General features: G+C 35.8%; 1 protein-coding gene across 1 annotated transcript in view; it reads left to right on the top strand.

The window, feature by feature from the left end:
* Positions 1–17,624, top strand: part of PRKAR2A (protein kinase cAMP-dependent type II regulatory subunit alpha) — a 72,209-nt gene that overhangs the window by 48,294 nt on the left and 6,291 nt on the right. The window contains exons 3-8 of the mRNA XM_081935951.1: positions 1,697–1,749; positions 2,149–2,232; positions 7,854–7,960; positions 11,493–11,646; positions 16,452–16,553; positions 17,278–17,352. Of these exons, the coding sequence (XP_081792077.1) occupies positions 1,697–1,749; positions 2,149–2,232; positions 7,854–7,960; positions 11,493–11,646; positions 16,452–16,553; positions 17,278–17,352 (575 nt within the window). The remainder of the gene's footprint in view (positions 1–1,696; positions 1,750–2,148; positions 2,233–7,853; positions 7,961–11,492; positions 11,647–16,451; positions 16,554–17,277; positions 17,353–17,624) is intronic.

The raw sequence follows: 17,624 nt of genomic DNA, 5'->3' as shown, positions 1-17,624 counted from the left end.
TGTGGCAAATATACACTGGAGAGTTTTACATTTTTCTGAAAATTCAAACTCAAACCCAGTTCTGATCAAACATATTTCCCGATGCTCTAGGTTTTGTATCTTTCCTGGAAGCCTACATTAAAATTTTTTTATAAAAATATAAAATGCTTACAGAAAAATACAGTAACAATTAAAATAGTATTAAGATTCTGGCTGATCTTGAAAAAGCTAAGCTCCTGTTCAAGAAGTCTTGAACAGGAGATCCCAGGTTAAGAGATAAAATTAGCAAACTGACAAAAATATATCCTGTAATGCATATATTAACAAACCTTTTTGTATTATCACCAAGAAAGCTATATAGCTTGTGTCCATGAATTCATCAGGAGTTGAGTCAAGTCAGTGTCACACATACCCATTATTAAAGGCTAGCAAAATCACTTTAAAACCAACAATTATTGAGGACACTCACCATAGCAAACATTTTATGAAGATGTTCATGATATGCTTTCAAAATTCCAGGTGAGCTTGCTGATCAAGTTTGCAGGCTCCTATTGAGGAGGCAAATTGAATGGTTTAACATTTTCTGATTCACATATTTCCCCTTTTTTGCACTTTATTATTTAGTAAACTGTACAGTAAATTTAAATTTTATACCCTTGTCCAAAGTCCAATATGTTATTGGTGTATGTAAAATATTCCTCTGCTTTTCTTTGGGAAAGTTTCAAGAGCATATCACATTGAAGCAAATAATTATTAACTTGTATTTTGTTCTGATAATATTTCAGCATAATCTTGGCATATAGTTTTTTTTTTACTTTTTAAATATATGTTAAGCTCTGAAATTTTGAACATAAATGTTTGACTCCATTATAGACTACGGGTAGTTCTCAACTTTCAACAGGTCATTTAGTGAGTGTTCAAAATTACAGTGGCACTGAAAAAATGATTTATGACCTTTTTTCATAAGTATGACCACTGCAGCATCCCTATGGTCACATGATCAAATTTGGACGCTTGACAACTGCTTCATATTTATGATGCAACCTTTTTGAGCCTTCGGACAAAGCTAATGGGGAAACCAGATCTGCTTACCCATTTTACTAGTTTAACAAATGCAATGATTCACTTAACAACTATGAGAAGAAGGGCCGTAAACTGGAGCAAAACTCACTTAACAAATGTTTCACTTAGCAACAGAAATTTTGGGCTCAGTTGTGGTTGTAAGTTGAGGACTACAGTATACTGAACTATTTTTTCTTCCTAAATCGTGACCAAAAAATGCACAGGGAAAATTGTTGATGCGATACTTATTTGCTTGGTGCAAATATAGACATCCCTATTTGTTAAAAAAGAACATTTCTTAGTGCCTGACTCTTATATGTGAGATTGTTTTTTTCTATTTTTCCCTTTCACACAAATAGGCAATATACGGTAAGTCTCACAAGCAATCCTGTTTACTACACCTTTTTTGTCATATCTTGATATAGAATGGTGCAATGGAGAGAACCACTGTATTGCCTTTATTTTGATTACCTTGGACTAACTCCTGAATAATAGTTAAGCAAGTGTCTGTACCCTTAAAGTGTTACATCTTTTACACTAAAATTTATGTTATTTGGGAACTTAAAGATGGCACTGATTTATATATCCATACAGAATTCTTGCCTCTCTATGCATAACAGCCCTGTTAAAGAATAATAAATATTTCTTTTTCAAGTCTGTGCGGAAGCCTTCAATCCAGATGAAGAGGACGAAGATACAGAGCCAAAGGTAAGCAAGATTGAAAATACTATATTGCTTCGTGATACAAAGAGCAATTAATTTTATTCTATTCCTTGGGTGAAGTTACGAACTAAAGTGATGAATGAAGTAGCAGCATTTGTTCTTTATTATGACTTTTGAATGAATACAAAAGGATTCACAAAATTATTCCTGAAGACTTTTCAACTGAGTATTATTAATTAATAAAATAGTTGGAGCCAGATCTTTCCTTTCTTACTTCTCAGGCCTCCTTTACTGAAGGAATGTGAAAATTGTACACTGCTACAGTTAAAACATTTTCAAAATGTTTTCCCTAAATATCTGCAGAATTATAACCCCAAACATGTTTAGCTAAAATGTGTTGATATCAAGATGTTTAAACCACTTTGTGGTTTTTCTTTTTTTTAGGTAGTTCATCCAAAAACAGATGAGCAGAGATGCAGATTGCAGGAAGCCTGTAAAGATATTCTCATCTTCAAAAACCTAGATCAGGTAAGCTTAACCTATATTTACTGTTTTAATTTGACCTTTCACTTGAAGATTCAAAATCTAACATATATGAATTCAGGAGCATTTTGATTTATTACAAATGTGACTATAGCAACATGTGGATGAAATTGAGTTACTTCTTATTTCAAAATATTCCTATTTTAGAATATTTAATTTGTAACAGTCAGTACAAAAAAGGAAGAGGATTTAACTTTTAATACACCAGTCAGACAGGGGTGGGTTCCAGATTTCTTTACTGCGATTTGCTCAGGGACGCACTTCGAACGTGCTTGATACGCCCTCTGCACGCATGTGCAGTAGTGAAAAAATTGCTTTTGTGCATGCGCAGAAGCAGAAAACAAGATGACACTGCCTACGGTGCCGCTGATAGAACTGGTTCGGAGGCATGGGTGGCTGAGTTACTACCTACTCTGCCGAACCGGTTGGAACCCACCTCTGCAGTCAGATGTACATTAAATACCAGATTTGTAAAGAATTTTACCTTATTTGACTGAACTTTCTTGTTCACTGTTGCCTAGATCCAGGAATATGGCTTGTGTCTCTTCAGCAAGCCAGAATTATTAATTAGTTTATTCTTAGTGTCTATAATTACATAATTAGGATGCTCAGATTATTTCATTTTAGGAATTGTGATACAGGGCATTTATTATTTATTATTATCTCGCTACCTAAAGTGATTCTAGGACATGCAGCTATTTCATGGGCTTAGCAATTATTGTTGGGGCTGACCCTACACTATATCTACTCTGTATATCTTGACTTTCAATATCATAGAGAGTAGGAAATATTTAGCGGAAGTGTTTTTTTAACCTATCCATATTGTAATATTGAGCATTTCTTGCAGCTATTGCCACCTCTTCCTTTCACAAATTAAAGAAAGTATTAGTGGGCTTTAGAATAAATGCTTTTTACCTTACACATACACTAACTTCCCTTCAACCCCATCATTTTTAAAGGCATGGGTAATGTAAGGAAAATAAATAGAATAGAAGTTCAGAAATATTTAAATGAGCATCCGGTCATGAAAATATTGCCCATCACTTTACCAAAAATGTTCTTTTTTAAAAAAAAACTGAAGTGGTATCTACCAGGGATATTGCTAGTAAAGAAGATGTATTTGGCTTTGCTAAAAGATGATCTGAACATTTTTATTCTCTTCTGTTGCCACGTTCTACTACTTGACAGTAATTAGCAAACATGAATACAAATTTTCTAAAACCATTACCCCTTTAGGTCTTGAGGTTTCTTAACAATTATTATTATTATTATTAATTCAATTTATAGGCCGCTCCCTCTCCACAAAGGGACTCGGGGCGGCGTACAATTAAATATACAAACAAGTGACGAGGAGGAGGTATATACAAAAACATTTTACAATACATAAATAAATAATCATAAGTTAAAACAACACAGTAAGATTAAAACAATTAAAATACCCAGAAAGTCAGAATTAATTTAAAATTGTCCAGGGGGATTGGAGAATGTAATTACAGTTCAAGCCAGGCCAGCTAGTTGGAACAGGTGGGTCTTGAGTTTCTTGCGGAAGGAGCGGAGATCGGTAGTTGTCCTAATGTCGGGGGGGGGGGGGAGGTCATTCCAGAGGGCTGGGCCCATCACAGAGAAGGCCCTACCCCTCGGCGCCGCCCTCTGGCATAGCTTAGTGGATGGCACCCGGAGGAGTCCCTCTCTGTGAGAGCGAATTGGTCGCAGGGATGTATGGGGCAGGATACGATCCCGCAAGTAACTAGGTCCTGTGCCATGGAGCGCTTTGAAGATGGTGATCAACACCTTGAAACGCACCCGGAAGACTACAGGGAGCCAGTGCAGCTCGCGCAGGAGAGGTGTTACTTGGGAGTACCTCGTACTCCCCATAATTGCCCGCGCGGCTGCGTTCTGACTTTGCTACAGGTTGCCTAGTTATAATTTGCATCCTTTTAGTAAAGATTCAGAAGGACTGCATGAACACTGCTAAACCTACTGTGATAAAACTCAGTTGATAGCATTTGAATAAGTGAGAGCTGTTTTTCCTCTGAATGTCAGCTTGCCAAATTACTATAGTCCTTAACCTTTCCAGCCTCCACAGCTTCTCTTAGAAGATGCTGCCAAGTTTTTTTCATGGTTCTTAGCTCTCACTTAATCCTTTCTGTTTTTAACATGTTCTGCAGCATTCTAGGTTTTAATAATTCAAAAGGTAATAATGGTAAAATCTGGTAACATTCAGGACAATGTTTGTAAAGATCAGTATGAATGAAAAATGTAATCTTGGGTAGACCACAAATAAAAAGTGTACCAATTTAACATATAAACATTTATTTAAATACCACCTGTAGGAAGAAATAATGTATTAGGTAAATTGGGTAACAGAAAAGATATAGCAAGCAAGTCCAAAAACTATCTGAATTTTTTTTGGAAAAATCTTTGTTGCTAGTAGGGTAATGTAACAGAGTCTTGAAAACTAAAGTACTTCTCCCTAAAAATTAAGGCAAAATTATTCTGAGTTACTTATTCTAATTCTCTTACGTCAACTCAAGAACTCCATCACAGTTTTCTAATCCACAATATTGTAAAATTTTTGCACCACTAAATAAAAACAATCTTTTAATAAGGCTACTCATTTTGGATATTTTTATTATTCATATCCTACCTTAATTTCCTGCATCCTACATTTCTTTTTGCCATTGAGAGTTATTTCAGTTGTGCTGAAATGTTATCACCACAGCAGAATGGAACTACCTTGATAGGAATGCTTATTATGGTTTTAATTCCCTGTTTAGCCTTTTAAAAATATGCTACATTTCAGAACATAGGGAATATTTAAACATGGGAATAACACATCCTAGGTTCAGAATAAAGCCGTGCTGATTTTACCCGAGGTGATATGTTAATAAAAAACACTGTCCAAGGTTTTATTTAAACCCTTTACCAGTGTATTTAAATTGGACAGAGCTTTCTATAAAACAGCAAGGTATGCCCATTTTTTTCAATCCATCAGGCTGTCCTAAAATTTACGTTGGCTTACTAGAAATTATCACCCCATTGCTGTATCAATTGGCTGCCTGTAGAAAATGAAACTGGTTTGTTTAATATCCATCCATCCATCTATGAAATGTATTACCATCCATCTCATATTCAACAACTTGGGCAGCAACAATCATAGAACACTGGATAAAATCATTGACAAAAACAAAATTTATCTTGTAAACAGTGCTAGGTATTACATATCTGATATGCAAATGATGCATAATGCCTTTTTGGAATAACATTTTAAAAATAAAATAAAATAATGTCTGCTTTTTGTTGATAAATATTCAGTACTTAATACCATTGAGATATTTTCCTTCTGAATTTTCAACTTACAATGTGATGACTCCTTCAAGTGTTCTCTAAGGAAGTTATATGGGTATATTTTTATTTTAACAAGGGTAGAATAAATATTTGTTCATTTATCTTGTGGATGCATCTAGCAATAACATTTTCAGTAATTCAAGCAGTAATTTAAAGTGAAAATTGGCTTTCTTGAAGCAATGTTTTAATTCATTGGAGATTTATACATCCCAAACCTCAGAGTTTTAAACAATAATTTATTTTGGTGTTTTTTTTTTAAAGGCACCCAACAACTTCAGTTAATTGAAAAATAACCCTTCCTTCTTACTAAGGGAAACATTTTGTTGCAAGATAAGAGTAGGGCATTGACATTCCTATAATCCTTAATATAGGGGTTGATTTTTTTCTCTTATTTTAAGGAACAGGATAAGAAGCTTTTTCTTGGCCTTTGATTTTATTCAAGTATTTTCACAATCTTCAAAGGGAGTATCTGCCAATGAAAGTAGTTAAAAAAAACCCAATCAACCCATTTTAAACTCTACATTTAGATTGATAATATCTGTTGCCATAAAATACTAATTTGCTACCCTTTAGAGACTATCATTCTTTTCTTATTTGACTTAAACCTTACGGAGAATTAAATGTATTCATATTCTTCTAAGCCGCCTCTCGTATGAGCAAGCCAATCACTGAAAGATAACTCTGCTTATTAAAAGGTTACAAAGGAGATCCACAGAATGTTACCTTCCTCTAAGGCTAAAGGACGTAGCCCCTAATGTTTTGGCGCATGTGGTGAGATTTTACTCTGAAGCCATAGAAAAGTATAAGTGTCTTACAGATAAAACATATCAGCAGGCAAAATTTTATGTTTCATCCATTTCTGTAATATATGCCATAAAGTTATTTCCTTCCTCCAATTTTCTGTTAACTGATTTTTATATGTACTAACCAAGGATTGTAAAGTAGCAAATAAAGTGGATAGGTTTTATAGATCAGATTTTACAGGGTGAGTTAACTAGATTAGCTCCAAAGGTTTTATGGATGGTATCTTAAAGCCTAACTGTTCGTTTATCTATATGTACATGGATGTTTTGTTGTAATTATGTCTTTTTTTTCTTTGCACTTGGTTGCTAACTGTAATAAAATTCATTTTCAGAGAACTAAATGTTGCTGATGTGCAAATTTAAATATTTTTGTAGACTGAATTCTTGAAATTCTGGTAAAAGTGAAAACAATCATATATCCTGTTGGTTTCTTCCAAGCTTGCTGCCACATACATTTCTGAGAAGTAGCAAGTCTGGCTTTGATACAGACTTTGATGCACCAAGATATAAACTGTCCCAAAGGAGCAACTGGACTTTCTGATTTTTCTTTGAAGCATCCAAGAAGCATCCAATGGGCTTCTTCAGCTCTTCTTAAGTTTTACTGTTGTGATATTTGAACTGATTAGGAAGTTTTGCAGAAGATTAGGAAGTTCTGCCCTCAAAAGGCGGAATCAATGGACCACTAGGTCTTTTTCTGCTGTCAGTTTTCTATGTTTCTATGCAGAGATTATCTTGTAATGTCTCAATCTCTCTGGACTTTTAAAATAGATTTGGGGAAGATCTGAGGGAAAGAATCCCCATCTTTTCTCTTGTAGAATTTGAATCATTTAGAATCACTTTTCCCTTCCCCTCCTTAAAGAGATGGTGCTTCCTGCCTTTTCGTGGTGTAACTGCACTTTCTCAGACTGGCACTTTTCTTTGGTGTATAGAATGGTGCTTCCTAATCACTTTGATCAATTAGAAATCAGTTTCATAGGTGTATTCCCTATGAATTGTCAAAACCACTAGATAGATGACTAATTGTGATATAGCCAAAACTTACTGATCTTTTGGAGACCATACCTCTGTTTATCAGTTGCCTAGCACTTTATCCTGAAACATTGAATTGACCATGAAAACATAGCATTGTAGCCACTGTTCTCATGGTAGGCTTTGAGATTCCCCGGCTTTTTTTCCCTTTTTTTTAATATGGCAGACTTCTATTTGTTCTTTGGAGTTAGAAGACCCTAGAAGTAGAAGGGAGTTTTCTCTGACATTGGAAAGTAAAATCTATTTTTAGTTTGATTTGTATGTTTTTTGCATTTATGAACAAGTGAGATGGCACCCCATTCAAGAATACTCTTCTCCTCTATAGTTCAAAAAGCTCATGGCATAGACAAGAGTTTTTGGAGCATTATATAGGAATGACTTAGTCCTCATAAGAAATGTTAATTGAAATGCTTTTTATCCTTTCAGGAACAATTGTCACAAGTTTTGGATGCCATGTTTGAAAGAAAAGTGCGACCTCAGGAACATGTAATTGACCAAGGAGATGATGGAGACAACTTTTATGTCATTGAAGAGTAAGGAGTCAAATGTTTCTAACATAAATGTTAAATTAAATTGTATTAATTAGGAATGAGGAAGCTGAACTTTCTAAGTTTCAGATAAAAAGGACAGACTTTAGAGAGCATGTTATGATTGTAAGAAGGTTTACTAAAGGAACACAAATTTTAATTGTTATCTTATATTGCAAAAATCAACTGAAAATTATATATGAAAAACCGATATTGATATATGGAAGTTATTTATAGATATTAATTGTTAAAAAAAAGTAGTCCCTTTCACAGATAACCGTTTTATCTCTGTAAAGTAATATTTGAAGTAGAAAGATTTTTTTTTACAAGAATATGCTTACTGGTTTTAAGGGTTAAAGATAGCTCTGCTAGTTCATTCTCAAATATTACTGCACTGATTGCTTTTCACAATGAATGCCTTCTTACGTTTTTGACGTATATGGTAAAATATGTGTGTTTGTAGCTTTCTGTGAAACTGAAATGATCATGAATGTGAATCTGAGAACTATGGTAGAAATGACTACCTTATTGTATATATAGTGAAATTCTGAAGAATTCAACTTACCATATTTTTCGGAGTATAAGATGCTTTGAAGTATAAGACACATTTAGCTTTTGGGGATGAAAACAAGGGGAAAAATCTGCTTCTGCCTCCCAGCAATTTGCTCCTTGCAACAAACAGCAAACAGTACAGATGATATACACTATTTGTAGTGTTACATTTCAGACTATACTTGTACAGATGCTATCAAAATTGATGGAAGTATAGTTATTCTCTGCTATTTAAAAGAAGATACAATAGCACTGGGCCTCTTCAGATCAAGCATTTATTTTAAAAAGCTTCTTCGTTTTGTTAAGCTGCCTAGAACAATAATAAAGCATTTAAAAAAAATAAGTCTAATAATTTAATAATCAAACTAGAGTCTTGGATTTTAAAAGAGCGAATTTCAATAAACTTAGAGAGAGCTTGGGAAGAATTCCATGGATGAGAATCCTCAAGGGGAAAGCAACTCAAGAAGCTTGGGAAATTTTGAAAAATGAGATTACAAAAGCTCAGTCTAGCTAGCACAATACCAATGAAGAAGAAAAATAACAGCTCCCAAAAGAAACCAGCATGGTTGCATAAAGAACTCTCTGACAAATTGAAAGACAAAAAAGTTAAGTATAAAAAGTGGAAAGAGGGGGACATAACTAAGGCAGAATATCAGCAAATAGCCCGAGCTTGTAAAGATGAAGTAGGGAATGCTAAGGCTCACAATAAAGAAAGGCTTGCCACAAAAGTAAAAAATAACAAAAAAAGCTTCTTCCAACATGTTAAAAACAAGAAAAAGGTTAAGGAAACAATTGGTCCATTGCTGGGAGAAAGTGGCATGAAGATGATAAGCAACAGGGAGAAAGCAGAACTATTTAACTCATGTTTTGCATCTGTCTTTACACAAAGGGATAAAACAGTCACCTTCCTATCAAAAACAGCACCACAAAAAACAGATTAGGAACACAAGTTGAAATAGGGAAGAAAATGGTAAGTGAGCACCTGTCTACCCTAGACGAGTTCAAATCACCAGGACCGGATGGATTGCACCCCAGGGTTCTGAAGGAAATGGCAGACGAGATCTCAGAACCACTGAACTATATCTTTCAGAGATCCTGGAGCACCGGGGAACTGCCAGAGACTAGAAAAGAGCTGATGTGGTTCCCATCTTCAAAAAAGGAAAAAAAAAATAGATCCAGGAAACTATAGACCTATCATCCTAACCTCAATACCAGGAAAGATTCTGGAAAAGATAATCAAGCAATGAATTAGCGAACACCTAGAAGCAAACAAAGTAATAGCCAAAAGCCAACATGGGTTTGCCAAAAACAGATCATGCCAGACTAATCTTATTGCATTCTTTGACAAAGTGACAAAATTAGTGGACCAGAGAAATGCCATCGATATAGTTTACTTGGACTTCAGTAAGGCATTTGATAAGGTAGACCATAACCTACTACTAGATAAAGTAGAAGAATGTGGGTTAGACAGCATCACCACCACATGGATTCGTAACTGGCTGACCAACCGCACTCAACGTGTAGTCCTCAATGGAACTGTATCTACATGGAGGGAAGTATGCAGCGGAGTACCCCAAGGCTCTGTATTAGGCCCAGTACTCTTCAACATTTTCATCAATGATTTGGATGAGGGAATAAATGGGGAACTCATCAAATTTACAGATGACACCAAGCTGGCAGGAATAGCCAACACTCCAGAAGATAGGCTTAAGATACAGAAGGATCTTGACAAACTTGAACATTGGGCACTATCTAACAAAATGAAATTCAATGGTAAAAAGTATGGTTCTACATTTAGGCAAGAAAAACAAAATGCACAGATACAGTATAGGTGGTACCTTCCTCAATAGTAGTAACTGTGAGAGGGATCTTGGAGTCTTAGTGGACAACCATTTAAATATGAGCCAGCAGTGTTCAGCAGCTGCCAAAAAAAGCCAACACAGTTGTAGGCTGCATCAACAAGAGGGATAGAATCAAGATCACGTGAAGTGTTAATACCACTTTATAATGCCTTGGTAAGGCCACACTTGGAATACTGCAAGTGGTCGCCACGATGTAGAAAATATGTGGAGACTCTAGAAAGAGTGCAGAGTAGAGCAACAAAAATGATTAGGGGACTGGAGGCTAAAACATACGAGGAACGGTTGCAGGAACTGGGTATGTCTAGTTTAATGAAAAGAAGAACTAGAAATGACATGACAACAATGTTCTGAGATCTCAGGGGTTACCAGAAAGAAGAGGGAGTCAAACTATTCTCCAAGGCACCTGAGTGTAGAACAAGAAGCAATGGGTGGAAATTAATCAAGGAGAGAAGCAACTTAGAACTGAGGAGAAATTTCCTGACAGTTAGAACAATGAATCAGTGGAACAGCTTGCCTCCAGAAGTTGTGAATGCCCCAACACTGGAAGTCTTTAAGATGTTGGATAGCCATTTGTCTGGAATGGTATAGGGTTTTCTGCCTAGGCAGGGGGTTGAACTAGTTCAAATAATTAAAATAAGGGCAGGACAAGCCCATTGGCGTTTACAAAGGATTTTGAGATTGTAGCCTGTGAGGCATTTAGAGCAACAGGAAGAGAAAGAAATGAAAAAATATTATTTCACTATTCTCAGACTCCCCACCCCACCCCCAGCAGTTTGATGCATCCGCCCCTGTTGCAAACAGTGGAAGCGAATTAACCCCAGCTTAATTGTATAGATTGGAAGCTGGGTGGTCATTTCTGCATGCCAAGAACTCCTCTTTTTCTCAGCTATGCTTGCCCATAGTGATCAATACAGTGAAAATATGGGTGCTGTGTGCGGGCAGTGTTTGGTAGCAAATAGGGATACATTCTGACAGGGCATGTTCTGTTCCAACCAGATGGAAATGTTTTATTTTATTTTTACATTAGAAAACAAACTACTACTATTTTTATTAAACTGAGCTTTTATTAGCAGTGTTTTGCGTTTGAATTAATGCTTGGGGTTTTTATTTTCCCATCTTTCTAGGGGATCATATGATATTTTTGTAGCACGAGAAAGCCAAACTCGTTGCGTTGGTCGCTATGATAATCACGGCAGTTTTGGGGAACTGGCCTTGATGTATAACACTCCTAGAGCTGCAACTATTGTGGCCACCACCGAAGGAGCCCTTTGGGGACTGGTAAGTTTTATTTGTGAGAAATCTTCTAATACGTCTTGAATTACACAAACACAATTTTTATCAACGTTTATGTCAGTATATTGAAGCATGCTGATTTCTCTCAGCTTTCTGTCTTGTTATTATTACCAGCAAAGTTTTATTTGTTTTTAGCCAAAGGTCATTGTTGTAGGGACATGTAAAAAGCAGAAGGAAGCAAGATGAAACAAAGGTAGTAAAATAAAAATTAAAAAGTTGCAGACATGCAGATTAACCCCATGCTGCTTTGTTATATGGAAGTGAGAGCAGAAACTCTAAGATTGAGTCCAGTAGAATTGAGATAGTTAAGTGTATGTTGTCAAAAGAAAAGCATGTAAAATTAGTTCTAAGAAAGTAGAACTTGAGTCACCTACACCTTGCTCAGCATCTAAATCGTTACCTCATGGGAATGATAGTAATCTCTCTCAACTGGTCGGAGTAGAGTAAAATATTTTTTTATTTTGTTTTATATTGTAAATGGAAGATGCTAGCAAAAGCTAATGCTCAGAATGTTGAAATAGGTCAAACCGCCACTGGCTATGGTGCTTATGACTGTAGATCAGGGGTGTCCAAACTTTTTGCGAGGAGGGCCAGATTTGGTGAGGTGAAAATGTGTGGGGCCGATCATACAGCCTGACATTCTTTGAACCCTTAACATTAAATGCGAATTAACTACCGTATTTTTCAGAGTATAAGACGCACCAAGATTTTGAAGAGGCAAATTTTAAAAAAAGTTTTTGCACTCTCCCACGAAAATGGGCCTATTTTTTAAAGGGCATGACTACCCTTTAAGAGGCTTCTAGAGTGCTCCTGGGGGCTAGGGGGGGGGCAAAGTTGAGCAAAAAATGGCCTGTTTTTTGCTTATTTATGCCCTCCACAGCCCCCAGGAGCACTCTGAAAACCTCCTAAAGGCTATGCACAGCCATTTTGGTGAAGGGGGCAGAGTTTGGGGAGGCAAAAAATGCTGTATTCAGTGTATAAGATGCACCCAGATTTTTAGCCTCTTTTTTGTGGGGGAAAAGATGCATCTTTATACTTCGAAAAATACAGTATTTTATGAAAGACTAAACAACTCCAGTGGGGAGAAGAGGCTGCGGGCCGCTTGAAATTTGAAAAAGGGCCACATTTGGCCCCCGGGCCGCACTTTGGACATGCCTGCTGTAGATGATCTTTGGCCAATCGTTTGTCTTTCAGGGTAACCTACATAGATCAGAGGTGGTTGTGAGAATGAGTGAGAGTACAAATTAACCAGAGGTGGGTTCCTACCTCTGGTTTGGCGGCCTGGGTCCCTGGAACCGGCAGCAACCCAGGCCTGCCACATCCCCAAACTCATTATCCTATGGTGCTGCCATCTTGATTTTTGGTTCTGCGCATGTGGAGAACAATTGTAATTGCACACATTTAATTTTATTTCTTTTTTTTAATGTTTTGCTCATGTGCAGACCTATTTTTGTGTAAATGCGCACACGAACCGGCAGTAATGCCGGGAGCAACCCACCCCTGAAAGTAACATATACATTCTTAGTAGAATGACAGAATATAAATGTAACAAAATAATATTAAAAATATATGAAACACTTTTAGATCCAGTTTGTTCCACATTATTGAACCAGTGGCCAAATGTAGTAGAGAAACCATCTGATAGTTCATGAGTTTGATCTTTTTCTGTGACTATACTTGCATTTGAACATTGGGCACTATCTAATAAAATGAAATTCAATGGTAAAAAAGAGTAAGGTTCTACATTTAGGTAAGAAAAACAAAATGCACAGGTACAGTATAGGTGGTACCTTGCTCAATAGTCGTAACTGTGAGAAGGTTCTTGGAATCCTAGTGGACAGCCATTTAAATATGAGCCAGCAGTGTGCAGCAGCTGCCAAAAAAGCCAACACAGTTCTAGGCTGAGTAATGAAAAGAAGGACTAGGGGAGACATGATAGCAGTCTTCCAATATCTCAGGGGTTGCCACAAAGAAGAGGGAGTCAAACTATTCTCCAAGGCACCTGAGGGCAGAACAAGAAGCAATGGGTGGAAACTAATCAAGGAGAGAAGCAACCAAGAACTGAGGAGAAACTTCCTGACAGTTAGAACAATTAATCAGTGGAACAGCTTGCCTCCAGAAGTTGTGAATGCCCCAACACTGGAAGTCTTTAAGAAGATGTTGGATAGCCATCTGTCTGAAACGGTATAGGGTTTCCTGCCTAGGCAGGGGGTTGGACTAGAAGACTTCCAAGGTCCCTTCCAACTCTGCCATTGTATTGCATTGTATTGTATTTCCACATAATTTTCAATGTCATTTTCAACATTCCAGAGATTCTTTTATCAATGTTTTGTTTGCTTCACAATTATCTTAGTTTACTTACTTTGTCTTAACTGTTTTTTGAAGCTCTGGGGGAATTTTTAAATGTCAAGCCTTTTCCACCACCTCTGTCATATAGAGAGGTCATTACACATTATATTACACTTATACACACTGAAGTTATTATGAGCCTAAATTGGCAAAGCGAAAAACTGAATCGCAATTTTCTATAATCTCAGTAAAGTCACTGCAGACTATTTCCTTGTTCTCAGAAGTTTAAAGCCGTTGCCAACAGCATGGCTCTAAATGCTTTGAAAAGGATTAGAAAGATGTACTTGTCTTGCAAGGATAGCATCTAAATTCTAAAAAGTAGATGCTGCTGATTAAAACATTATCATCTTCTTTGTGCAGAAATCAGAAAAAAAGCATGACAACTTTAATGATTGAGAGAAATGATGCTCACATGATGCCCAAAATGCTTTTTCTAAATCATTTTGAAGCATGCACAGTGCTGATAAACACTTCCCTCCTCCAATTTCATCCTTATAATAACAGCCCTATAATTTATGTTGTAGGAAGGACCGAGATTTTCCACAGGAAGTTGGATCTTTCTAATCTTGGTCCCAAATTCTAAAGTGTGATTTTTGTTTGTTTGTTTAAGGCTTTTTGTATTGACACAAAGTAGGAATTGATTTATGGCTTCCTATTTGATAAGTACTTCTAATTGCATGTGAAACATAGCATCTTAGAAACATTGCAAAGGCTGTCTTTATTTACAGTTTTGTTCGAACCAGGAAGTATAGGTATTTTTCCTTGATCAAAATGAGAAGCATGCAAAGAGAACAATGAAAGTGAGAGGGAGGCTTTCAGAACTGTGTTTGAAATCGTTACCATATCAGTGGAGAATCGCTTCTCAGAGGATATTTTATGTAAAGATAAGGAGTCAATAAAATAAAAATATTCAAGAATAGTGAGGACTCCGTCCAAGTCTAGAGCACATTATGGGCAGGTTTTTTTTACATAGGTATAAGATTGTATAAATGGAATCTTATTTTGGTATATGATTATACCATTTTTCTGATTGCAATGCACACATGATATGTACTTTAGAACCAAAAATAATATTGCCATGGCATTTGAAATGTTACAAGTTACACTGTCAGTTGTACGCATATAAAACTCATCTTGACGCTTGTGCCGGATCTGAAGAATCTCAAATCAACTCGATCATTTGCTGCCATCTAATGGAAACATTGATGGGAAAAAAATAACGTTGGGAGTTACTATGCAGAATCAGCACTGTGTCATTTCAGATTATTCCTCCTCCTCCTCAAGTTGTCAAAAGATTTTGATGTAAACAACATTGAATTATTTGGCTCTGCATTTTTTAAAACCGATTTCTGGAAGTGTCCTCTAACTGAGTAATTGCAGAATGGGGAATGAATAGTCCCCAGAAATGATTAGATTCATCACCTGTTTATTGGATTTTCTGGTTTGAAATCCAGCAGACTCTGGCTGGCTACAAGCTCCCCTTCTCCAGGTTAATCAGTACGTACTGTAGTAGTTTTTGTCATTTAATATGCACTTAAGTGAGCAAGATTTCCTTAATGGTTTAGAGCAAATGGTCATTGGGGTTTCCAAGAGGTCAAGCAAGGCAAATAACACATGTTAATGTGATTATGCAAATGCCTTGATTTAGTTCTTTCCATCAAGTATCCTAGTGCAAGTACATAATTGTGGCATTTGCATAATTACATCATTGCATGCTTGTCATCCTTTAAATATTGTGTGAGGTATTTTGGTATATTTTCTGTAGTTAAAAGATCAAATTCTATTCATCAATCTTGGGGAGCAAAACCAGTTAAAAGATAGATGTCCTGAGAAACAGCCTATGCTGATACATAGAGAGATCATTCAGTCATATTATTTTCCTGCTGTGTAAGTGCTTTTTAAAAATGTTTTTTTATTCCACCTTTATTATTTCTTATAAATAAGTCAACGTGACAAACATATGTAATACTCCTTCTGCTCTACATATACACATCTCAAAGAGAAGGCAAGAAGAGAAATATTCTTAGTTGCCTATATTTTGAACTTGTTATTTTTGGCAAAGGAAATATTAGAAGATATTGACCAAAAAATATTGAAGCGTCTGTACCTTTTTCTAATTTTGAATCTTTTAACTTCATGTAAATAGTAAGCATGCATTTAAATTTATAGAAAGATATTATATTTTACTTTGTTCCATGTAGAGGTTATTTCAGCTGCTGTTCATTTGGAGATTCATTGAAATATAGAATTAGATCAGGGTGTATTAATGTAGACCTTTCTAAAAAAAATAGTAGTATTAATAACCATGTATAATATACTACTTATTCATACAAAAAGGGCCATTGTTATATATAGCTATGTTTTCTGTTTGTGTTGATGTTCTAATTTGATTAGCTCAGAAATAACCAAAGAAAATATTTTTCTCATTCTGTTTCTTAAAGGATCGTGTAACATTCAGAAGAATTATATTGAAAAATAATGCAAGGAAAAGGAAAACGTATGAATTATTTATTGAATCAGTGCCTCTTCTTAAGTCACTGGAGGTAAAGTACTTTGTGGAAATGAACTGGAAAGCATGTCTAATTAGATTTTCCTCAGCATTGTAAATGTTTAAGAGGAGGTTAGGGGTTAAGGAAAGGATCTATGACAGCAATTATTTTCTTGATAGGTTTTTCAGTAAGCTATTCAGACAGATTTGGCTGGTTCTCTATGTATATTTTTCTCTGATTCTTCCAAGGAATATATGACTGAGTCTTGTTATATGGCAGTTGACCTCTATAATCTAAACTGGTTTATTTACATTGGGAATTTACATCATGGTGGCTTATAGGGAACATATAGCAATATCAAGTTAGTTGTCAGATACTCAGGAAAGTTATCATAGACTACAATCTAGGCTGTAATCATCCTTCTGCTAATTAATTTAGTAATGAAAGCAAAGAAATACATTAGCTTCTAGAACTAATGGTGATGCTCTTCTTCAGTACATACACACACACACACACACACACTCTGAAAAGGACAGAGTGATAATGTGTCCATTTTCTTGGGTTGAGATGTATGCAAAAAGTGAAAAGGACATGGGGATAGATATGGATGGATATCATACGCAGGTATATGACATCCACAGAATGTAGAAGTTCAGGGTAAAATTATGCATGATTATAAAAGTTAGTATGAAACTTGTAACCTCCATTGCATCGTGGAACTAGATTATGCCAAAGAAAGGGACAGGGCATATTAAATTCATTTTTGTTGTTGTTGCAGCCATCTGAGCGAATGAAGATTGTTGATGTAATAGGAGAAAAGACATATCAAGATGGAGAACGCATCATTGCTCAGGTATATAAGTGCAATTCTCCCACTTTGGTAAATATATTGGATTTGGGTGATAGTTAAGAATTCAGTGATACACAGAATTAGAATAGAATTCTTAAAAATGGATTGCAAAGAATGTTTTGTAAAATGTAAAAAAAAATGTCTTAATTATTTTACATTTTGTACTTTTGTACAGAGTTGCTAATTTACATTCTGTATTATTTGGATTCTAGAATACAGTAATTCCTTTTCAAAATCAAAAGGATTGCTCAAATAATATTTGGAAAGTATGCTAT

This window comes from Natrix helvetica (assembly GCF_964273705.1).
Source record: "Natrix helvetica genome assembly, chromosome: 1".
Taxonomy (NCBI): Eukaryota; Metazoa; Chordata; class Lepidosauria; order Squamata; family Natricidae; genus Natrix; species Natrix helvetica.
Note: the sequence above shows the minus strand (reverse complement) of the source record. Positions and strands in the feature narration are given on the sequence as shown.